The sequence below is a fragment of the Leucoraja erinacea genome, chromosome 2 (genome assembly GCF_028641065.1).
Source record: "Leucoraja erinacea ecotype New England chromosome 2, Leri_hhj_1, whole genome shotgun sequence".
NCBI lineage: Eukaryota > Metazoa > Chordata > Chondrichthyes > Rajiformes > Rajidae > Leucoraja > Leucoraja erinaceus.
The window spans coordinates 63,108,518-63,133,042 of record NC_073378.1 but is presented as its reverse complement, the minus strand read 5'-3'; the positions used below and the strand labels follow the sequence as shown (position 1 = coordinate 63,133,042).

The following is a 24,525-nucleotide window of genomic DNA, read 5'->3' as shown; positions in this document are numbered from 1 at the left end:
CTACTGATACATCTCTTCCTGTATATGTCCAGCAGGAAAGGGAGTGGAGCACCAATAATCCTGCTGGCGGTCTTCACTATTCTGTCTAGTTGGTGCCGTTCGTACGCCTTGCAGCTCCCGAACCAGGAAGTGATGCCGTAGGTCAATGTGCTCTCGATTGTCCCCCTATAAAAAGTCCGTAGGTGTGTAGTGGGGAGACCTGCTTTACGTAGTCTTCGGAGAGGGTGTAGTCGCTGCTGGGCTCTCTTGACCAGTGCTGTGGTGTTGGCCGTGGACGTCAGGTCATCTGACAGGTGTAGTCCTAGGAACTTCACGCTGCTGACCCTTTCCACATCAGCTCCATTGATGTGCAGAGGTGTATGGTGTTGTTTCCCCGCCCTCCTGAAGTCAACCACCATCTCCTTAGTTTTTACCACGTTGAGAATGAGGTTGTGGGATTTGCACCAACCTGTGAGCAGCTCCACCTCCATCCTGTACGCCGATTCATCATTGTCACTGATGAGACCCACCACTGTTGTGTCATCAGCGAACTTGTTGATGAAGTTGTTGTTGAGTCTAGCAGTACAGTCATGTGTCAGCAGACTAAACAGAAGGGGGCTTAGGACACAGCCTTGGGGTGAGCCAGTGCTCACGGCTATGGTTTTTGATGTCCTACTGCCCACCCTGACAGTCTGCTGCCGTTGCGATAGAAAGTTTAAGAGACACTTGGACAGGTACATGGATAGGACAGGCACCCTCGGAATCCGACGGAGGGTCACAACCTGAAACTGCCCCGTCCCCCTCCGCAACCAGGGTACCCAATCCAACAGCATCACCCAGAGAGTCTCCAACCTCCACCATCAGGAGAGTAACCACACTAAGGCCCACTGAAGGAGCCAGTGTTTCTGGTGTCTCCCCTACTACCTCAGCCGGTGGGGCAGCACACCCCTCAGCAACTCTTGTGACTCTAATGAGGAGCACAGTGCATTCCTGGGCTGCTGCTTTACCATATCTTGCTGCAGCTCGGCAATTGGGACAATCCCTGCGGAAATTTCCAAACTCCTTGCACGCGTGACACTCCCAACGCATGCTGTGGGGGGAACCTCTATACTCCACGACAAAGCTCCCCTCCGCGCCCGACCCCATTCCCACCTCTTGAAACTCAGGATCCCTTTAAGACACGGGTTACTCCAGGGCTGCATAAGCCTAGTCAGCCTAGACTGCACCTCCCCAATCTTTGCCAGGTGTGGAAGGATTGCTTCCCGGATGAATGTGGGAACACCGCGCAGGAGAACCGGTCTCACGGTGGACACCCACGGTTCCACCGGTACAAAGATCCCCCCCCCCCCCCCCCCCCCCCCCCCCCCCCCCTCCCCCCCCCCCACTGTGAGCCCCTTCTCCAAAGCCAGAGCAACATCCTCCTGAGACTTTAATATAATCCCACACTTCCCCCCTGCAACCTCGGCAGAGGCAATCACATCCTTCTGAAAAAGATCATGCAGACCCTTTGTTATTGCATCCCTAGTCCACCGGTACCCGGTTTGGACTGAGATCCCATGTCTGTTCCCATCCAAGTCAACATAAGGAAGATCCTCGATTGACCCCAAAGCCGCAGCCGAAACCGCAGCTTCATAGCTCCGAGGCTGAGTCGCCGCCATCCTGACAGGGGCGCAAACCAGCACCAGAGACACCTGCAGTCTCAGCTCAAAGAGCGATCTCAGAGTCAGTCTCAGCCCCCCCCCACCCCCCAAAAAAAGCAACAGAAGCAGTTCTTTCCAGCCAAGCAAGGAAATACCTGCGCTCAACTTCACTGCCGAGAGCAACTCTTGGGAGGCTTTTCACAGGCCTTCCGAGCCTCTGTAAACTGCCGGATGCGAAAAGTACCTTCTCTTCGTTTAAGCCCAGGCGCCTGCTCTGGGCAAAACGGTATGGGAGCAGGGACAACATGACCACACACTTTCCTACTCCCGGTCTCCGAGCACGATTGGCAATCCGCCAGCCACTGCCGCTCTGAATTCCTCACTAAATGGAGAAATCCTTTAACAAAGGAAAGTTTCTGCAATCCGTCGTGAAGTCAAACTTTGAAATCCAACTGCCTTTGTCCCTCTTCGTTCGACAAAAGCCTTTAAAAGTTTGCTTCGACACTTCTCAGCCGTCGGAGCAGAGAGCCACCACCTCTCTCTCTCTCTCTATCTCGCCCTGGCAGCGGGGTCGTGATGGAGGGCGTGACCTTTAACCCTCGTTTACCTGACCCTCTCTTTCACTTTCCAGAACTTTCAACTGCAACCTCCGACCCTTAGGTGCTGGCTGAACTCTCTCGCGCAAGAGCATGACCCCTGAACTCTGACCTACCTGCCTGGCAATGATGTGACCCCCGTAGATGTTAGGCCCCTGGCATACTGGATACCTTGTGACCCCTAGGAACGGGGGTGACCTCTTCCCCCCTCTCCCCAACCTCTGACCCCTGGACTCCATGGGTGAACCCTGACCTGTGACCACTGAACCTCTACCCTCTATACCCCTGCCCTCGACCTGTAACCCCCGAACTGTGACCTCTCACCCATGTGACCCTAGGATCTTCGACCCAACCCACTCCCCGAGGGCTATGGGGCCACCTTTGACTCCTACCACAACCCGTGACCCCGCAGCGCCTGCTCACAGAACGGCCCCTGGGTTCTTCCACAGCCTCTTCCGCTGCCTGAGACCAATGTGGACAATCCTCGGCAAAATCTATAGTACTGAGCACAAAATACAGGTTGCAGGTGAGACAATACCCCTCTAAAACCATCTCCCCCTCACGCTCCCTCCTTCCGCAACCCAATCCTGGGTCTAATCCATCATCAGCAAGGCCTATAGTACCAAGCACAACATACAGACAATACCCCTCTCCCCCAGTAATCTTTCTCTCTCCACCTCCCTCTCTCTCTTCCCCAGTAATCCCTCTCTGCTCTCTCTTCCCATTCCTCCCCCTTCCTCTCTCTCGCTTTCTTCCCAATAACCCCTCTGTCCCCTCTGTCTCTCCCCCCCCATGCAGTGCTGGGAGCGGAGGATGCCGTCTTCCTGGGGAGACTTCATGGGGAGGTAGTGGCGGTGAAGAAAGTCTGAAATCGCAAGGAGATCGAGTTCAGACACCTCCAGAAACTCCGGCACCCCAATATCATTCAATTATGTGTCTCTCCGCCCCCCCCCCCCCTTCACTAGTTGAGTTAATTGTCACATGTACCGAGATCCAGTCAGCAGAAAGACTACACATATAATCTCTCTCTATCTCTCCCCCCCCCCCCCCCCCCCCCCCCCCCACCCCCCCCCCTCTCTCTCTCTCTCTCTCTCTCTCTCTCTCTGGAGGGGAGTATGTACCCAGTGCCCATGTTGTACTATGCACCAGGACAATTATACGAGGTGCTTTGAGCTGGAAGGAAGATCGCCCCCTTGTTGCTGGTCGACTGGTGCATGGGCATCGCTTGTGGGATGAATTATCTTCACCTACACAGGATCATTCATCGCGACCTGAGATCGCCAAAGTACGGGGGGGGGGGGGGGGGGGAGGGAGAGGGGGGAGGGAGAGGGTGGAGAGGGACTTCCTCAATATCCCCTCACTCTCACTCAAAACCTTCCCTCAATACTACGCTCAAAACTCACCTTCCCACAAACCCCCCCCACCCTCTATCTTGCCCTCAAAACTTCTCCCCCCTTCCCCTCAAAACTCACACCCCCTCCCTCAACCCCCCCCCCCCCCACCACCGACTCCCCTCAAAACCTCCTACAATATTCCCCCCTCAACACCCACTTCACATCCTTCAACTCTCTCCTCAACACCTCCCTCCTCTCCCTCCTCCCCCTCCTCTCACGCCCCTCAAAGCCTTCAACACTCCCTCAAAACTGATGAATATTGGGGTCCAAGTCCATAACTCCCTGAAAGTGGCAACATAAGAACAAGAGCAACCGTGAAAAGAATAATGTCTAAATTATTCACAGGTTCACGAGTGGTAAAGAAGGCACATGCTCTGCTTGCCTTCACAGGCCAGGGCATTGAGTATAATGTAGAGCAAGGAAATCATGATGTAGCTTTATAGGTTTTTGGTCGGGCTGCACGTGGAGTATTGCATGCATTTTTGGGCGCCCCAATACATAAAGCATGTGGCGAGGGTGCAGAGGAGGTTGACCAGAATAATGCCAGGATTAGACAACATGAGCTGCAAGATGTTGGACAGATTTGGATTGTTTTCTCTGGAATGCTTAAGATTGAGGGGAGACCTGATAGAACTTTATAAAATTATGAGCGGCAGGGATAGGGCAGATAATCAGAACCTTTTTCCATGGTGGAAAAATCAAATATTGGAGGACAAAAGCTTTGAGGTGTGGTGGGGCAAAGTTTAAAGGAGATATACAGGATAATTTTATTACATGGAGGGTGGTGAGTGCCCAGAACTCGCTGCCGGGTGTGGTGGTGAGGTTGAAAGTGGCATTTAAGAGACTTTTGGATGGGCGTATGGATATGCAGGTATGCATATGGATTATGTACAGGCAAATAAGAGTTGGTCTTGACGTCATATTCAGCACACACTGGGCTAAAGACCCTGTTTTTGTGCTGTACTGTTTAATGTTCTGTTGAAAGCCTTGTGACATTTTGTATGTATGGATGCTATTTAAAGTCAAATCATGAATGTCCAAATCAGTGCAAAGCAACGCCCTTTGCTATAATTGCATTTCATTTTTTTTTTAATTCAGTGACATGAAAGCACAATAATTTCATTAAGTTATTTAAAGATGTATCACCCATTTTGGAAAAAGAAGCTGATTGTGGCAAATAATCAAATCTTGCACCAACCTGTTAGCAACAAAGATGAAACTGAATTTTTTTAATTAAAAAAAAAAAATTGTGCTGTGTTCATGCTGAAAAATGTAATACCAGAATCGGTTCCAAAAAATGCAAACAGTGCTTACAGCCATACAAAATTGAGGGAAAAAAAACATTATTAATTGCAGTTTTAGATTAATTTCTAGCAGTATATGATACATAATAAAAGTTCAAAAATGGAAAATAAACACTCTGTGGTTGAAGCATTACGTGACATACTCTTACATGGAACACAATCAAATCAAATCATCGAAAAAAATATTAACAACTAATTGCAGCTTCACTCCTTCAATGATATTGTTCCTAATCTTTGATATCAGCAGTTAATACTCCATGTGAGTAATACACCTCAAGAAATTAATCTACTTAATTAAGTGTGACACAATTAAAAAGTTAGGAAATATCCCATTAATTATCCAAGGTGTGATTATTTCATCCATAAAATTGGGCAGTGGTCAAACAGAGGAATCCATTTTGAGTTCACTCCCAATCCTGCTAAACTTTTCTGAATGGAGATTCCTATTTTCCTAGGTATTTGGGACTCTTCCACTGTAGCTTTTGTGACCAAGTAGGATATATTGAAAGGAAATATTACTCCCACAGGCATTAACGGTACAACTAAAGTCTCTCTCTACCCAGAGTGGAAAGCCTTTATAAGTGCAGGCTGTCATCATATTTACCATCAGTTGACCAATCACTCACTGAAACACCAAAACACAAATGTTTATCAGTTCTGCTGACACCCAGACATCCAGAGGGCATCTCCCAAGTTTATGTGCAATTATCTTTTCATTACAATGATTAACCGATTATTGTCCAAAGCAGATATACTGACATCCATCTAAATGGACCAACTCAATATTGAGGGAAAGTGATGTCCAGCCTTAATGTTTGTGAGCACAACTCTTCAGCTTGGCATAAAATAGCAGTAAATTGTTTTTACATTAAACTTGCTTGATAATATGTTTCCACTTTTTCATTTATCAAAGGCATGGAAAAAAACAACAACAACCAGGCAGAAGATACATCATAAATGCTGTCGATGGCAGGAGTAATGATGAAAATATCGGACTCCAATTAAAAGTTCTTATGCGGTGAAATCTTAACACCAAGGTAATAATGATGTTAATTCAATTGTGTGGCAAAATTCTTGAGTTCCAAGTATTTCCTGGAACAGAAAGAGGGATTAAATTTGTAAAAAAAAAAAATCGAAGTCTGCTGAACTGTGGCTTTGATGAAATAATACTTCAATCTCTTTATGATCATGTGATCCAAGCAAATCTATTTTAATAAACAACATTAAAAAAATGCACCTCAGAACAAAGTAGTCACTTGAACAACCCTAATTTGTGGCCTATATTAGGGCTAATAATACAGGAAAGGGTGGAGTTTCTGTAGCCAATCTTTCAGAAATGAGAGGAGCAACCACAAAAGGAATAATTTCTTGATTATTTGCACATTCACAAATTTGTGATAAGACAAGGCAGGCATATACATGACAGGGTTAATGATACAAATGAAAGTCTCCAGATCCTTGGCACCAAAGGATAATTTCTGGGGCTGAAACAAACTGTATAGAATGAATGGGCTTCAGCTCAATGGAATGAAGATTTGTTGAAAGATTAACGAATATTATAAGGGATGGATATTAGTTTTAGGCTTATTATTGTCACATGTACAGTGAAAAGTTTGGTTTTGTATGCTAGCCAATAATAATAAGATAATACTAAAAATAAATACAATCAAGCCAAACTCAAGTAGATAGCTAGGGGCAAAGGGAAAGATACAGAGAACAAAGTATCATTCTCAGCGGGTTAAACTAACATAGGAATGGCAGAGACACTAAAAATAAAGCGCCGGGGAGAGTGTTTGTTCTTCTGGGAAGCTGGGATGTGAATGCATTGTGTGTGGTAGGGTGTGGGACAGTGGTTGCCTTCATCAACTAAAAAAAATATATATTTGAAAATTCAAAGAGTTTGCCTTGTAGAAATAAACACCTATGATTTATTATTTATTATTCACCTATGATCGTAAAACATCCCGAAGTCCTTAAATTAATGTTAATGATGTTAACATTAATGATGTTAATATGTGTTTATTGTTGTTTTATTGTATGGTATTATATGTATGACTGCTGCAATTTCGTTCAGACTTCGGTCTGAATGACAATAAAAGGCTATCTATTATTGTGAAACACTGCATTTAATGAAGTAACTTTAAAGGTAGGAAATTCAGCAACCAATTAGCATCCATGGGAATCCGGAAGTAACGCCACAATAATGATCAGATAATCTGTTTCCTTGAGGACATTTGGATGAGCGACTGTATCAGTGTGATGTGGGCTGATGCTTTACCTACAGGCGGTTGAATGTACCGTTAAGGCGGAAGATTCATCTCCAAGGAAAACTGAGTACACGGTTGGCCCTGTGAAGGAGCCGCCAATCCAATCGAAGACATTTAACTGCAAAATGCCTGCCCTTTAGTATAGGATAGATTGAGTGGAGGATCTGTGCTGTTCCAAGTTTGCGGTGGTTGTGGTGCGTTTCCCCAGCCATCTCGCCCAGTGCACGTTGACCAACACAGTTCGCCAGCCCTTGTTAATAGAGGCTCTTTGTGCAGGTGTTACCCAAAGCCCAATGGTTTGGAGCAGGTTCTGCGTTAGGATTGGGCACGCAGCGAGCTAGCGAGAGGGCTGTCAGATCAGATCAGCCCAGGTTACCGAGTGGCCGAAGGTCGGATTTTAATGGGTCGTTATTAAACTGTTCCATCTGTGCGGCATCGCCAGCTCTTTCTCAGATCCCCCACCCCAACTGTTGACAAAGTCTGACTGAGAAAATGCTCGCACTCATATTATGGTTTGGCTCCGCATTTGACACTCACTGGGGTGGGCAGCGCCTCCTTCAAGTGAGCGAAAACAGGTCCCGTTAGCTGTGGAGCTCAGAACCACTCCTGAGTGAAGCCACTATTTGGCTGCAGTTCAAATGGCTGCAAATGGCTGCAAAAGCCCAGACCCGGCTCCCAACTGTGTGCCCTGACAGACTGGAACCAACCCCAGAGGTTAAAGCGACAGCAACTTTATTTAAGCCAACCCTCCTCAAAAGTTTAACCAGCCTGTTCGAATCCAATCTGAACTTTCCAACCTACCCCCACACAGCACAATCTCCTTCAATCCAGGAATGTTGTTTAGATAGGAATATAAGGACTGTCTCAAATTGGTTGACCCCACAACTTGTAATTCGTGTTAATCAATATCGAATTTGAATGGTTGTGAGCCAATCTAATGCCAGGGATTTGATAATTGACAGGTTCATTCCATGCATTCTTGCGTTTCCCAGGCTGGTGCTGTGTTGAGTCAATAATTTAAATAGATACAATTGTGGATTTGTGCAGCCTGCAGTACGCTGTGGCCTACTGCTGACATATTGTTCTGCTCGGCGAGAATGTTTATCCCGAATGACCCATGACCTGGGCATGCGCAGTTGTAATACCAAACTCGCTTATTATTCCCTTTTAATACATACCATTTCTGCTTTAGTCCAAGATGGCAGCAAAATCTCGATGAAGAGATGGCTGGGTTATATTCTGCAGCATCTGCACTGTGGAGCATGGTAGAATCTTTTGCACTTTGGCCCTGTCTTTGAACAGAAGCAAGGCAATCAAAATTTTATCTCAACGTTTTATAGAGATGCAGTAAAATCATGGTGAAAAGACAGCATCTCACAAAAACAACACAGGAAGTACAGTAACATCTAAGGAAGTTATAGTGCGTGACAGGTTCTGTTGTGCTGCAGCCAGTTAGAATTTCATTGTCCTATCAGGGACATATGACAATAAAACATTCTCGACTCTTGAACAGGTCACAAGAGTTCATTTTAACCCGTCTCCCACCCAATATCCTAATCCCCATTGTACAGCTCCAAATTTCAACTCTCAAATTCTGTCTCAGCTGGATTCAATTGATCAGAAACCTAATTACATACACATCACAGCCTGTGCCTTCATCGCTGTCCATTTCAGACAATATTCTCAGTCCTCCAACTAGCGTTACGCTATATAACTCTGCTTTCTACAACATGGGCGGCACAGTGGCACAGCTGATGGTATTGCTGCCTCACAGTTCGACCCTGGCCTCCGGTACGCTCTGTGCGGAGTTTGCACGTTCTCCCTGTGATCACATGGGTTTCCTGGGGGTGCTCCGGTTTCAAGATACATTTATTTGTCACATGTGCCAGTTGGCACAGTGAAATGTGATCACCATACAGCCATACACTTAAAATAAAGAACACAACACACGATAGAGTTCAACATAAAACATCCCCACACAGCAGAATCAAAAGTTTCCCACTGTGAGGGACGGCACCAAAGTCAGTCTCTTCCTCGATGTTCACCCGTGGTTGGGGCCTCTGGAGCCCTCCGTAGTCGCCGCTACGAGCAACCCGCCGCTCAGGCCCGCTCGCCGGGATGTTGGCACTCCGATGTCAGCCGTGTCCCACCGGAGTCCGCAGCACCCGACGTCCCCTGGCCGCGCCAGGTGGAGATTTACGCTGGCGGCCCTTGGCAAAGGGCCCCAGGGACTCCGCGATGTCGGTCAGCGCTGCCCGCGCTGGGGGCCCCGCGAATCACAGCCCCACGATGTTGGAGCGGCAAGCCCAATGCTCCGGAGCTTCAAACGGCGATTCAGGAAGGCATCGACTGCTCAGCGGTGAATCCAGCGCCACGCCGCCGCTGCCGAAGCTCTGGTCCGGTCCCCGGTCTCAGGCAGGAAAGGCCGCTCCGATCCAGTGGTAGGCGGCGAAGAGGGGGGGGGGGGGGGGGGGGGGGGGGGCGAGGACAGGGCTTGGAGAAATAGTCGCATCCTCGCCAGGAAGCGACTAGGAAGCAGTTTCCCCTTGCCCTCCCCCCCTCCCCTACATAGAAAGGTTAAAGATATACTGGTTAGACAAACTAAAATTAAAAGAGATGGGAAAAAATGAACAGGCTGTAGGCAGAGGCGCCTTCAATGCAGCGCCCCTAGTGTTCATTCCACATCCCAAAGATGGATGGGCTTGTAGCATCATTAGCCATTGTAAATTGTCTGTAATGTGTAAGGAATGAATGCAGAAGTGGGATAACACAGAACTAGTGTGAGTGGGAGATCAATGGTCAGCCTGGACTCAGTGGGTCGAAGGGCCTGTTTCCATGCTGTATCTCTAATCTAAAATAAGCTTTCATTGCACCCTGTCGCAATCATCTTGACTACAGCCATCAGACTCTAATCTATTCTCCTTATCCAATCTACTGTTAATAACTAACCAATACACACTTTGCCCTTTTATTTTTCCTTCAAAAACACACTCAAGTCAAGTCAAGTTTTATTCGTCAGAAGTTTAGGCAAAAGATTTTATTCACATGGTCATTTATCGTCCAGTGAATGAGGAGATGGTGAGGTCCAATTATGTGATGTGAAACTGGACCAGCAATTTTGGCTCCAACATATATAGGATGACCCAATGATGCCATGAATTGGTGGCTGCAATCTACCAAACGCTGGCAGGTGTAGTCGTGCAGTGGGTAGCGGCTGCCCTGTGGGTGACCAGTGACTAAAGCATAGATAAATGGTACGGTGACTGGAGTAAAAACCAGGTCGCCCCTAATTAACATGGCAAACTGCAAGGTATCCTGGACCGTCAGGTTGCTAGAATTCATTGTTGCTAGAATGAGGAATAGAACTAAACCAGGAAGGAGCAAAGCTGTGAGGAAGGCGGTTTCAGGGTTCCAAATGATCAGTTGGTTAAGGTAATACAGGGATAATTTTACACCAGGTCTGCCAATTGGACTTGGATGATTGCCCTAACAGAAGCAGGCACGATCAAAACCTGAGGAGAGGCTGAGTTTGTGTGTAAGTGAATATGTAAACAATTGCATGCACTGGGTGTCAACTCACGTGCTGCAGATCCAACTCTGCTTCACCCATTCAAACATTGCTGTGTGAGGTAGATTTTTCAGAAAGGCAATCCTGCCCTTATCCAATGAGAAAGATTATTTTTTTGTCCCTGTTCATCTCATCTCACTCCTTTGTAAATTAAAACTTAACTTTTTTTTCTCTCTCCCCAGTTCTGACGAGGGGTCTACAAACTGAAACATTAATTCTGTTTCGCTTTTCACCGATGCTGCCTGACCTGATGAGTATTTCAAGCATTTCCTGTTTAGTTGTCTATATTACTAAAAGTCTCATCTTGACCATTTCCTGTTCTGTATATTGATTTTAGAAAAAACGCTGCCACTTACGGCTGTGATTTTTGGCCATCTTACTCAGAGTTCCCCCTCCATTGCGCAGGACAAGAGGAATTTTCCCATCAATGAAAAATAAAAGAGTTGTTAGCGTTTAAAAAATGTTGAGATTCTCTCTCCTGAAAGCCACGCCCCTTCTGGAGGGACTATAAAACCCAAAAGTGTGGAGGTGCCTCAGTTCTCTGCAAGATGGGGGAGCGAGAGGTCGCAATTCTCAGTCTGTGCTGTGAATAACACTAAACACATGTCTACTAAACTGTGAGTGTTTACTTGACCTGTCAGTGCCCTTAATGTGGTTAGAAAATGTAGTTTGAAAGTGCTAAAGCCGTGTTGCCTTTGGTTTGAAAGTGCTAAAGCTGTGTTGCCTTTGGTTTGAAAGTGCTAAAGCTGTGTTGCCTTTGGTTTAAAAGTGCTAAAGCTGCCTTGCCTAATTAAAGCTGCCTCGCCTAATTAAAGCTGCCTTGCCGTCTATATATAATTAAAAGTTTAATCTTGACCACTTCCTGTTTGCATTTTATATTGATTTTAGAAAAAACGCTGCCACGTACGGCTGTGATTTTTGGCAATCTTACTAAGAGTCCACCTCCGCTCATCAGGTGCCGAGGATTTTTCCCATCGATGAAAAATAAAAGAGTTATTAGTGATCAATATGTTTAATATTCCGGTGGCGCTATGGCGACTTGAGACGTGCGCAAATATTGAGATTCTCCCTCCTGTCAATCACGCCATGAAGGCCACGCCCCTTCTGGTGGGGGGGGGGGGGGGGGGGGGGACTATAATATCCGGAAGTGTAGGCGTGGCTCACTCTGCAAGATGGGAGAGGGAGAGGTCACGATCCTGCTTGAAATGGTATGAAACTGCACTTGAGTTTGGCCTTGCACCCTGCTTGAAATGGAATTTCAAGGAATAGCCGTGAATCAACTGCCAGCCCACCAGCCGTGAGCGAGTGAGCTGCCAGCACAACAGACTTGAGTGACTGAGCCGCCAGCGTGCACAACCCATACTAGCGCTCCAGAAACCTCCCCCCCCTCCCCACCAATATTGGAATTGGTGGAGAGGTGGAACATTGCGTTGGGGGCCCTCCCGCATGATGCTGGTAATAGTATTATATAAAGATTTTGGTGGTTTTAGCATCAACTAAGGTTTTCTCCCTGTTGCCACAGTATAAAGCAATCAAAGTGTGTATATCGAGAGGAGATCATTATACAACTCTGGATCCCAATGCTGTCAAGGACGATAGTATCATAAGAGACTCCCTGATAGGGCAAGGTCCAAATGGACTAGTGGGAGTAGGCTGCCTGAGGTATAAATGACGCATTGTCCACAAGGGGGACAGAAATGAAGGATTAACCTGTTTTATGTCACAATACCCCACGACAAGAGTTGGATGCTATACAGGTCACATTCAAACACATGAGAAACTAGATGTATGGTAGAAGACCTAGACATCCAAGGGACTCCAAGGGACACCCATTCCTCATCCCCCAGATGACAGGGTAATGCTTGGATGCCAAGTTACAGAGCTGATCAAGAAATGCCACATGTTTGAAAAGGAGATTGGGTCACATTGGGAAGAAACAGACAGGGTACTGAGAGCTGGATATGGAATTAGAGAATGAATGCTAACACCATCACTGGTGCTAAATATTCACTGAAGTAATCAGTGAAATCTATTTCACCAAGAGCAAATGCTGAAGGGAGCTGCTGCAACACATTTTCTAACCTGGGCTAAGAGCAGATACCTTTGGAAACTATCATTAATCGTAAATAAGAAATTAAATGCACGTCAAAACATAAAACCAATATACTTTCCAGATGGGGAGGTTAAACAAAGCAGACAGTGAAGTGAGAAAAGAGATTGCGTAAAACACAAGCTTCATTCCACCAACCCTGGAGAGAGCTTTCCTTTTGTTTTTCAGCAAACTGATCAATGGAAATTCCCAGCTCTCAGTTAACTGTGCATCTTTCATTATAACAGGAAATCCATCATGTACAAAGGGGAATGGTTAACTAAAATGGTCTCAGAGATGGCAATTAGGTGCCATCTCACCTTTATAAAAAGCAAACATTTTTTTCTGAATTAAATGATCCAAAATAGATCTAAATGGCACTTATCGCAGCAGGGAGGTAAATATCAGTCCGAGCTCTGCACGAGTATGTCCGATTACAGGAAGAATTAATATACCAATTTGCCGACAAGTATGATAGGATGATTATTGTGTATGGCCTGCATATAAATCTCTAAATAATGATCATTTACATTATCATTACAAGAGCAGTTATTTGGGAGTTAATATTAACTTAAAATCTGAAAAAAAAAAATGAAAATACAGAAGGTGCTAAAAATATTCATGAGTATCATTGCAGTAACTGATCAAATTAGCGGAGGTTCCCCCTTTACATGCTGCTTGGCGTTTCCTAGCACTGTCTGTTTTCACTTTCAATATCCTGCATCTGTCCAATTTTTTTTATAGACGACACAAAATGGCAAGTTCTCCTCTAAACTCATTCTGATAACAGATAATCAAGGGGTTACCAGGAGAAACATATAACAATTTCTATCTCTGCAAAAAATTTCTCCATCACTACTATGCAAACTGATAGGGCATCAAGCACCTGGCAATGATTGCACGTGCCCTTAGGCCTTAAAGGTAATTGCTGCTGTGAGTTGTTGGTTGTAAATTACCAAAATCCTTTTGATTGTGAAAAGGCTTAAGAATAAGGGGTAAGCCATTTAGAACAAAGAGGAGACAACTTCTTCACACAAAGTTCCGAGTCTGTGGAATTCTCTGCCTCAGAGGGTGGTGGAGGCTGGTTCTCTGGATACTTTCAGGAGAGAGCTAGATAGGGCTCTTAAAGAAAGCGGAGTCAGGGGCATGGGGAGAAGGCAGGAACGGGGTACTGATTGGGGATGATCACCCGTTGAATGGCGGTGCTGGTTCGAAGGGCCGAATGACCTACTCCTGCACCTATTGTCTATTGCCCCAGAGAATTGAAAAATTACATAATGTAACATCACTATTCGTGAAAGAGAGACAAAATGCCGGAAACTACAGGTCAGTTGTAAATTTACCAAAATCCTTTTGATTGTGAAAAGGCTTAAGAATAAGGGGTAAGCCATTTAGAACAAAGAGGAGACAACTTCTTCACACAGAGTTCCGAGTCTGTGGAATTCTCTGCCCTCAGAGGACATAACAAAAAAGCGGATCGTGGAGGCCGGTTCTCTAAGGATACTTTTTCAGGAGAGAGAACTAGATAGGGCTCTATAATTAGAAAGTGGTAGTCAGGGGTCATAAATGGGCCCAAGAAATAATATTCACAAATAATTCACAATAAAACATGATTTTTAAATCTCATTTACATCAATTTATAGGCCAAATGAACGGGGTACTGATTGGGGGGTTCATGTATCACCCGTTTAGAATGGCGGTGCCCTGCCCAGTACTCGAAGGGCCAAAATGAGCCTCGCTATAGAAAACTCACTGCACCATATTGTCTATTGTTTGCCCCTGGGGCTGCGAGAGGTTGCGAGTTTGAAAAAAATTACTCTAACTATTATGTAACAATCACTATTTTTCGTGAAAGAGAGACAACAGCCTAGTAAAATGCCATAGTTTTAAACCCGCCCCCTACAGGCCACACACAAGGGGTGGGGCCTAAGCATTTAGGTCTTTTTGGATAATGCTATAATCCATCATTAAGGGAATGTTGGGAGACATTTGGAAAATCGTAACACAATCAAGTACACTCAAAATGAAATGAAATCATATTTGGCAAGATTGTTGGAGGTTTTTTTGAGGATATTAGAAATCAAGTGGTGAAAAATGGAAGTCGGTGATAATACTTCCATTTTAGCTCAGCTCAGCTCAGAAAACGGCTCAGCACATCATCGGTGCCCCGCTCCCTGCCATGGATGCCCTCCACCGAAAACGGTGTCTGAGGGGCTGGGAAATTCATCAAAGACCCCTCTCACCCTAACCATGGACTGTTTGCCCTCCTCCCATCAGGGAGGTGGTACAGGAGCCTCAGGTCTCGCACAAGCAGGCTGAGGAACAGCTTTTTCAGCAACACCATTACACTGCTGAACTCGGAGTCCCGACGCTAGACATCCTTAGACTTTCCCACTTGTGTACAGTTATCTGCCTATGTATCAGTTTTAATTCACCCACAATCCACACATTGTTAACCAGTATTTTTTTTTTTTTTAACTTTTATTGTATGCCAACTTTGTATTTTTATTTTTACTTCTACTATCTTGCACTATGACTATGACCAGACACTAAACAGCATTTTGTTGTACCTATACTTGTATTTGTGCAATGACAATAAAGTTGAATTGAATTGAATTGAATTGAAAATGTACTTCCCAGTGAATGTGAATACAGCTACAGCCATGAATACAGCTACTAACCATTCTTTATCACAAATGGTATACCAACAATTCAATTGTTGACACAAAATCGTATCCCAACAATTCAACTTCACTTCCACCGACTTAAATAAACACAATGTGAAAGTAATTAAAAAACAATAATATATTATGAACTTTCAAGTGCATGGACGAAAGCAAGAAATGAACAAATTCATTTCAAAGAAGGAGGGTGCCCATCTGATGAGCCTGATGACGTACCTACCCTACCTTTCACCACTACAATCCCACTGCAAAGAGCAAGAGTGCCGACTTATTCCAGGGATTGAAACATCAAGTCCTATTAGCTCTACTGATCTTCTGGAGGGAAAACCAGTGACTACTGTGAAAGTGCAGCTGACGACAAGGGAAAGACCAAGTGACAGCTTGGAGAAACAGCTGACAGGAGGAAATAGACCCCAACGGGGCTGTTATGGGCTAGCTACCCATGGCAGCTGGCTCCGTCACCTTGTTAGGGCGCAAGAGCCACCCTCACTTGGCTACAAAAAGTTAAAAGAGTAGAAATACCCCCAGAGTCTGCGAGAGTGGGGGCGCAAGATGACTCATTGACTGACTACCCGGTAACAAACCTTGGAACGGGCACAACATGGAATCAGTAAGTGGCAAAACTCTTGCAAAACAAGCAGCTGGACACGTTCTTCAGACCTGTAGGTGTGGCTGGACTAAAGTAACATCAACTCGTGGCCTCAAAATTCATCAGGGATGGAAGGAATGCTTGAAAATCCCAAACCCAGGACCCCGCATTGACCAGATTCTGTTAAGAGGAAGGTCAAATCAGTCAGATTAAACTCAGCGGCAGGAAGAAATCTTAGGGATATTTTTTCACACAAAGAGGGCTGGGTGTATGGAACAAGCTGCCAGAGGAGGTAGTATAGGCTGGGACTATCCCAACATTTAAGAAACAGTTAGGCAGGTACAAGGATAGGACAGGTTTGGAGCGATATGGATCAAGCGTGGGCAGGTGGGACTAATGTAGCTGGGACATGTTGGCTGGTGTGGGCAAGTTGGGCCAAAGCTCCTGTTTCCACACTGTATAATTCTATGATGTCTAGAGTAAAAATAATAGATTATCAATATCTGGGAGGCAATTTGTGAATAATACTGAACAGACATACTCAGCCTTTACTTAGCAGATTGTTTAATTTAATATGTAACTCGATCTTTTAATTTCCATCCACCATATTTTTCAAATGATAGTGGAGAAAGCAATGCAAAATTAAGACACTGTTCAAATGATGGTGCGATATATCTTCACCAATATTTACTTACAGGTTTTCAAAGGTCCCAGTAGGCACTTGTAAACAGACTTGTGATTGGACAGTTTGATGGCGAATGCACCAAAGCAGAGCCATTGGGAAGCTTCAAAAGGAAAAGGGCCTGAAGCATCTTTGTAACCTAAAGAAATCCCTGGAAAGAAAATAAGATTTTTTTTTAAACTATTCTTTAAGAAAGCAGGAAACAGATGGGGCTTTGCAATATAGTACATGCAATAGTATATGAAACAAAATTAATGACTGTGCTTGCATCCATGTTATTCCTTGTGTTTTCAATGATTTGAATAAATAATTTTATTAATCTTGAGATCATTATACAAAGTCCCAGACTTGTGCAAGGTAAACATTGAATAAAATGTGCAAAAATACTGATTCAATTATTTTTGTTCTCAGAGTAATATCTTTGAATAAATTTGGTTAATTTAGTTCCTGTTCCCATCATGCATATAAATTAAAGTTGATGAAGTACATTGACATGATTTACCTTCTACCAGGTGTTAAAACAGTCTATTTTTAAGAATGTGGAGGCTTCAGCAAAGTTAAGTGGTCTGAGACATATTTCACCCTTATATTTTCACCAAGGCAACCTTTCTGGAGGAGTTAAAACCCCATCCCATTTCATGAAAAATGGCCAGCTACAGGAGAACAGCTGTATAAATGCTGCAAAGATAAGCAGGTTAACATATTAACCCTGCATTCCTGATAACCCTGATTCACAAGCTACCCTCCACTTTAAATAAGTTTAAAACTCTCACCTCGGTTTTTAGCTTTAAGGATGGTGTAGCAATAAGCAGCAATGTCTGAGATGACATCAAGGTAAAACGAAGGGTTGTCTTTTATTTTTTGTCCAAAGGGGAGCCGCAAAACACAAGCATGGAATCTGGCCATGTGAGAGAGAAAAGTCAAATCAATGGAGCAGCAAATGTCCCTCAATCATCTCACAGTGATGGTGTATAAATTATCTGTCAAAACGCAAACAACTAAACCGTGGCCCTCTCTCTTCCCAGGTGGATGAAAATATCCTATGGGCACTCTTCAAAGAGCAAAGTTTATCACCGCATCAGTAAAAATGATCACTCATTATCAAATTATTTATGTACCATTTGCGGGATAGTAAAACATAAAAGCAAAAATACACAAGGAGCTGCTCCTTCTCATTAGGTTACAGAATGGCAAGTTGGTGATAGTAGTTGCCCGATATGGACAGTTGCCAATAATTAGGATTCATGCTAGTGAAAGAAAACAAAATCCATTTATTTTTCTGGTGTTTAAAAACCATGCAAAGTCTTAAGGTACAGTTAACATGGTACATTACAACAAGTTTACATAAAACATTACATTTCAGAATGTTTTTTCTATTTATGGAACCTTGTAATGTGCAAACTGGAAACAAAATGTGCTGGCAATATGCAGTGGGTAATGTGGTATCCATGAACAGAGAGACACTTTCAGGTTGAAGATCCTTCGTCAGAACTAGGAAAGAGGGATACCCAAAGACATTTTCAGGTCGAGAGAAGGTGGTCAGACTTAAATGACCTAGACATAAATGTGAGGTAGACAAAGCTGGAGAAACTCAGCAGGTGAGGTAGCATCTATGGAGCGAAGGAATAGGCAACGTTTCGGGTCGAGACCCTTTAATTGTAGATGGGTTTGTGAGTAAATTTGCTGATGGCACCAACATTGGAGGAGTTGCAGTGTTGAAGGCTGTCAGAAGATCAGAGGATGATCTTTAGTCAGAGGGTGGTGAATCTGTGGAGAGGCCATGTCAATGGATATTTTTAAGATGGAGATTGATAGGTTCTTGATTAATAAGGGTGTCAGGGGTTATGGGGAGACAGGAGAATGGGGTTGAGAGGGAAAGATAGATCAGCCATGATTGAATGGCGGAGTAGACTTGATGGGCCGAGTGGCCTAATTCTGCTCCAGCAACATGAAGTTACAATGGGATATAGATCAGCAGCAGAAATGGGCAGAGAAATGGCAGATGAGGTCTAACCCGAGCAAGTGTGAGGTGATGCACTTTGGGAGGCTGAACTCAAGGGGAAAGTATATAGTTGACGGCAAGCATTGATGTGTAAAGGATTCTGGGAGAATAAGGTCATAGCTCACTGATGGTGGCAGCACAGGTAGAAAGAGTAGTGAAGAAAGTGTGCGGTATGCTTGCCTTCATTGCTAGGGGCATTGAACATAAGAGTCAGGAAGTCATTGTACAGGACTTTGGACATGACTTTGGTTAGGCTGCATTTGGAATATTGCATTTAGTTCTGGTCGTTCCATTACAGGAAAGTTGTGGAGGCTTCGGAGCGGGTAAAGAGGAGGTTTACCTGAATGCTGTCTGGATTAGAGGCTTTCAGATACAGGGAGAGGTTGGATAGACTTGGGAGTGTTTCCTCTGGAATGTCAGAGGTTGTGGAGTGGCTTGATATAATAAAGTATATACAATGAAGATGGCTATAGTTAGGGAATATAGTCATGACTTTTCCCCAGGGTGGACATGTCCAACACTAGAGGCCATAGCTGTAAGTTGAGAAGGGGAAAGTTTAATGGATATGTGCGGGGCTGGGTGTAGTGGGGGCCTGGAATGTATTGCCAGGGATGGTGGTAAAGGCAAATACGAGAGTGGCATTTATGAGGCTTTTAGATAGGCACCTGGAAGTGCAGGGAAGAGAGGGATATGGATCATAAACAGGCAAATGACAACAGTTTAACTTGGCATCATGTTCGGCACAAACTCGGTGGACTGAAGGGCCCTTCCTTGTGTTCTACTGTTCTGTGTTCCATGTTCTACGAGCTGGCTAATCATAACAAGGTTTTAGTGCAGTCCCTACAATTACAGGCTTAACAGAAGTCCCTCAGGTATTCTATCTCAGATTATCCAAAATGTTCCAAATACAAATGGGCACATTGCTGGAAGTGGAGTGCACAAACATAACTGATGCAAATTCAAGACAATGACCAGTTAGCAAATTTCATACTGAAACTCAACAACATCTCAACAACTTTCATTTATTCCTATATATGGCTCCAAACTATATATGTTAACAGTGCATTTCAGTTTAAAGCAATAAAATTAACCAAAAGTTATCCCACTTTTAAGAGTACCTGTAGGCCTGGAGAAGAAATATCTTATAGACATTGATGGCAACTGTTCTCAGTGTATTGACCTGCATAAATTTAAAACACATGGTGAGCAATTTCAAATGGGTCTACGTATCTAGATATTTGCTGGCAGGAACAATGCAAAGCATATTGCAATTTTCTTGTGTATGAAGGAACTACAGATGCTGGTTTACACTCAAGTTAGATACAAAATGCTGTTCAGCTGGTCAGGCAGCATCTCTGGAGAAAAGGAATAGGTGATGTTTCAGGTCGAGACCCTTCTTCAGACTTTGCTTATCTGGGCAAGTACACTAAGTTTTGAAACAGAAGTGGAATTGTATTAACTACTACACTAAGTGGGACCCGTTGGGTCCCATGTTCACACGGGAGGGCTGGTCCCCCGACGCAATATTCCACCTCTCCACCAATTCCAATATTGGTGGCCAGTGGGGGGGGGGGGGCTTTCTGGAGTGCTGGTGTGGGTTCTTGGGGTGGCAGCTCAGTCCCTCAAGCCTGATCTGCTGCAGCTCACTCACGGCTGGTGGGCTGGCAGTTGACTCATGACTATTCCTTGAAATTCCATTTCAAGCAGGGTGCAAGTCCACCAAATTCAACTCCATGTTCCTACCATTTCAAGCAGGGTTCAAGGCCACCAAGTCAAGTGCAGTTTCTTACCACTTCAAGCAGGGTGCAAGGCCACCGAATTCAAGTGCTGTTTCATACCACTTTCAGCAGGGTGCAAGGGGGCAGGGTGCAAGTCACCAAATTCAGTGCAGTTTTATTCCACTTCAAGCAGGGTCCAAGGCCACCAAATTCAAATGCAGCTTCATACCATTTCATGCAGGGTGAAACCACCATAAAACCACACATAACACCAAACTCACAGTTCAGTAGACATTCAGTGTTCAGTTGATTCACAGCTCAGACAGAGCCGTGACCTCTCCCTCCCCCATCATGCAGAGACTAAGCCACACCCACACTTCCGGGTTTTATAACCCCTCCCCCTCCCACCGGAAAAGATGGGGCTTTCAGGGAGTGATTGACAGGAGAGAGATTCTCAACATTTTTTAAACACTAATAATACTTTTATTTTTCATTGATGGGAAGAATTCTCTGCACCTGCTCAGCGGAGGGGGGACTGAATAAGATGGCCAAAAATCACAGCCGTAAGTGTAGCGTTTTATCTAAAATCAATATACAGTGCAAACAGGAAGTAAGTGCATTTGTAGTAGTGCCTTTTAACAACTTCAAGCCAAATCACCCAAGCAGCCATTTGCAGTAAGTAGTGCCTTTCAACCTCAAGCCAAAGCACCCAAGCCACCATTTGCAGTGCCTTTCGACTTTAAACCAAAGCTCCCAAGCCACCATTTGCTGTAAATAATGCATTTCAACTTCAAGCCAAAGCACCCAAGCCACCATTTGCAGTAAGTAGTGCCTTTCAACTTCAAGCAAAGCACTCAAGCCACCATTTGCAGTAAGTAGTGCCTTTCAACTTCAAGCAAAGCACCCAAGCCACCATTTGCAGTTAGTGCCTTTCAACTTCATGACACCATTTGCAGTAAGTAGGGCCTTTCAACTTCAAGCAAAGCACCCAAGCCACCATTTGCAGTAAGTAGCGCCTTTCAACTTCAATCAAATCCACCGCCACCATTTGCAGTAAGTAGTGCCTTTCAACCTCAAGCCAAAGCACCCAAGCCACCATTTGCAGTAAGTTGCAGTCAAGCCAAGCCATTTGCAGTAAGTAGTGCCTTTCAATTTCAAGCCAAAGCACCCAAGCCACCATTTGCAGCAAGTAGTGCCTTTCAACTTCAAGCCAAAGCACCCAAGCCACCATGTGCAAAGTAAGTGCCTACCAACTTCAACCAAAACACCCAAGCCACCATTGGCAGTAAGTAGTGCCTTTCAACTTCAAGCCAAAGCACCCAAGCCACCATTTGCAGCAAGTAGTGCCTTTCAACTTCATGCCAAAGCACCCAAGCCACCATGTGCAGTAAGTAGTGCCTTTCAACTTCAAGGAAAACACCCAAGCCACCATTTGCAGTAAGTAGTGCCTTTCAACTTTAAACCAAAACTCCCAAGCCACCATTTGCAGTGCCTTTCAACTTCAAGCCAAAGCTCCCAAAACAACCATTTGTAGGCAGTGCCTTTTTACTTTAAAAAAAAAAAAATTTTGCATTTTCAAACCACATTAAGGGTACTCACAGTTTTGTAGACATTTGTTCAGTGTCATTCAGAGCTCAGAGAGACATGACCCTTGGCTTCATCCATCTTGCAGAGTGAGTGAAGCACACCACTTCCTGGTTTTATAGTCCCTCCCCCTCCCTCCAGCAGGTGCAGCAGAGAGAATGGTGATTTTCTAAACTTCAAGCCAAAGCTCCCAAGCCACTATTTGCAGTAAGTAGTGCCTTTCAACTTCAAGCAAAGCACCCGTCACCATTTGCAGTAAGTAGTGACTTTCAACTTCAAGCCAAAGCACCCAAGCCACCATTTGCAGTAAGTAGTGCCTTTCAACTTCAAGCCAAAGCTCCCAAGCCACCATTTGCAGTAAGTAGTGCCTTTCAACTTCAAGCAAAGCACCCGTCACCATTTGCAGTAAGTAGAGCCTTTCAACTTCATGCTACCATTTGCAGTAAGTAGTACTCACAGTTTTGTAGACATTTGTTCAGTGTCATTCAGAGCTCAGAGAGACATGACCCTTGGCTCACCATTTGCAGTAGTAGTGACTTTCACCACTTCAAGCCAAAGCACCCCCTCCACCATTTGCAGCAGAGAGAATGGTAGTTTTTTCAACTTCAAGCCAAAGCACCCAAGCCACCATTTGCAGTAAGTAGTGCCTTTCAACTTCAAGCCAAATCGCCCAAGCCACCATTTGCAGTAAGTAGTGCCTTTCAACTTCAAGCAAAGCACCCGTCACCATTTGCAGTAAGTAGTGCCTTTCAACTTCAAGCCAAAGCATCCAAACAACCATTTGCAGGCATGTGACGTGACCCTTGGCTTCATCTATCTTGCAGAGAGTGAGTGAGGCACACCACTTCCTGATTTTATAGTCCCTCCCCCTCCCTCCAGCAGGTGCAACAGAGAGAATGGTATTTTTTTTTAAACATTAATATCTCTCTGATTTGTCATCAATGGGAAAAACCCTCCGCACTCGTAAGGTGGAGGGAGGGTCTATGCAAGGTGGCCAAAAATGTTGGCATTAGGTGGCGGCGTTCTGTCGGAAATCGCAGCATAGTAGGCCAAAAGTGGTCAAGATCAGAGATTTAGTAATATGGATAGATACCAAGCACAGCTGAGGGAATTTTGGAGACCAGTGTTCTCATTTTGTACTTTAGCTACGTCTCAGGCCTTAACATGTACTCAAAATAATTTGCAAGTGAATTGCTTGTTTAAATATATTATACCAGCAGTTAGGAGTCACCTCCGGATACAAGCTATCTAAATACGCAATTTACTGAAAACAATTTGCAAGGCCACCCAGTAAGGCACATTGTAAGCAAGTAAAGTTACCAATTAATTTAAAAACTCCCAAGACTGCAGTTCATGTTTAATAGTTGAGCCAACTTCAAGTGCTGGACAGGATGATTAACAAGCACTTGATCCAAAATGGTGTCAGCAAATGATAGGCAGCAAAACCCTGACACAATTTTCAGTCTTAATCCCCTGTCTTAATGTACATCAGAAGGCACTTGCCTACCACGACACAGCACCTACTTTGAGGGGTAAAACAATTGGTATCAAAGGCACTGGATGTATTTAATGGAAAAAATAAATCATATAGTAAGGATAAAAAGTGCTGGTTAACTCAGCGGGTCAAATGCTGTTTTTTGTATAAACCAGCATCTGCAGTTCTTTGTTTCTACATCTTATAGAAAGCAGGTTGAACAGCAAGAAAGCCCAATGAGAAAAAGTAGTTGATATAAAACTGTACCATTTTTATAGGCACATCACACCTCACCTCCAGATCCAGGAAGATATGGTGACATTTCAGCTTCAGAACAGCCAATAGCTTTTTTTTCATATTTTGTCCAGGTTTCGAACTACAGTTGAAAGTAAGACTTGATCTGATGGAACTATTTGCATAACTAAATTAAAGAAAATAATTAAGTTATAGTGAGCATCATTGAATGGTTAAAGAATTTTCCTCATCCAGAAAACTATAACAACCACATGGCGGAGGAGGGAGGCGGAGGCGAGGAAATCCCAACGGCCAAGGCAGCGGGGGATGTTGTCCGAGGAGCGCCGACCCTCCTTCCTCCCCACCTCGCCCACTTCTCTCTCTCTTGTACGCCCCCTCCCCCTTATCCTGGGACCCCTCCTCTCCATCCTGCACTGATCCCCATTCCCGCCTCTATTCAGTCCTCACAGACATCCCCTGTGCTCCCCTCCCCATCTACACCCCCCCCCCCCAATCTATTCATCCTGCGCTGATCACCCTATCCACCTTGTATTAATTCTCCTGCCACCCCCCCCCCCCCCCCCATCCATCCATCCTGCACTGGTTCCCCAATTCACCCTGTACTTACCCCTCTCCCATCCATCCTGCACTTCTCCTCTATCCATCCTGTACTGATCCCCCATCCATCCTAATCCACGCATTCATCCAGTACTGACCTACC

The 24,525-nt window shown here is 44.7% G+C and overlaps 1 protein-coding gene across 1 annotated transcript in view; it reads right to left on the bottom strand.

Annotated features, from left to right (window-relative positions):
• Positions 1–4,616: 4,616 nt before the first annotated feature.
• Positions 4,617–24,525, bottom strand: part of tert (telomerase reverse transcriptase) — a 62,261-nt gene continuing 42,352 nt past the window's right edge. The window contains exons 12-17 of the mRNA XM_055657997.1: positions 23,865–23,991; positions 19,913–19,974; positions 17,566–17,690; positions 16,806–16,943; positions 8,359–8,472; positions 4,617–6,005 (exon numbers count right to left, since the gene is read on the bottom strand). Of these exons, the coding sequence (XP_055513972.1) occupies positions 8,369–8,472; positions 16,806–16,943; positions 17,566–17,690; positions 19,913–19,974; positions 23,865–23,991 (556 nt within the window). The 3' untranslated portion in view covers positions 4,617–6,005; positions 8,359–8,368. The remainder of the gene's footprint in view (positions 6,006–8,358; positions 8,473–16,805; positions 16,944–17,565; positions 17,691–19,912; positions 19,975–23,864; positions 23,992–24,525) is intronic.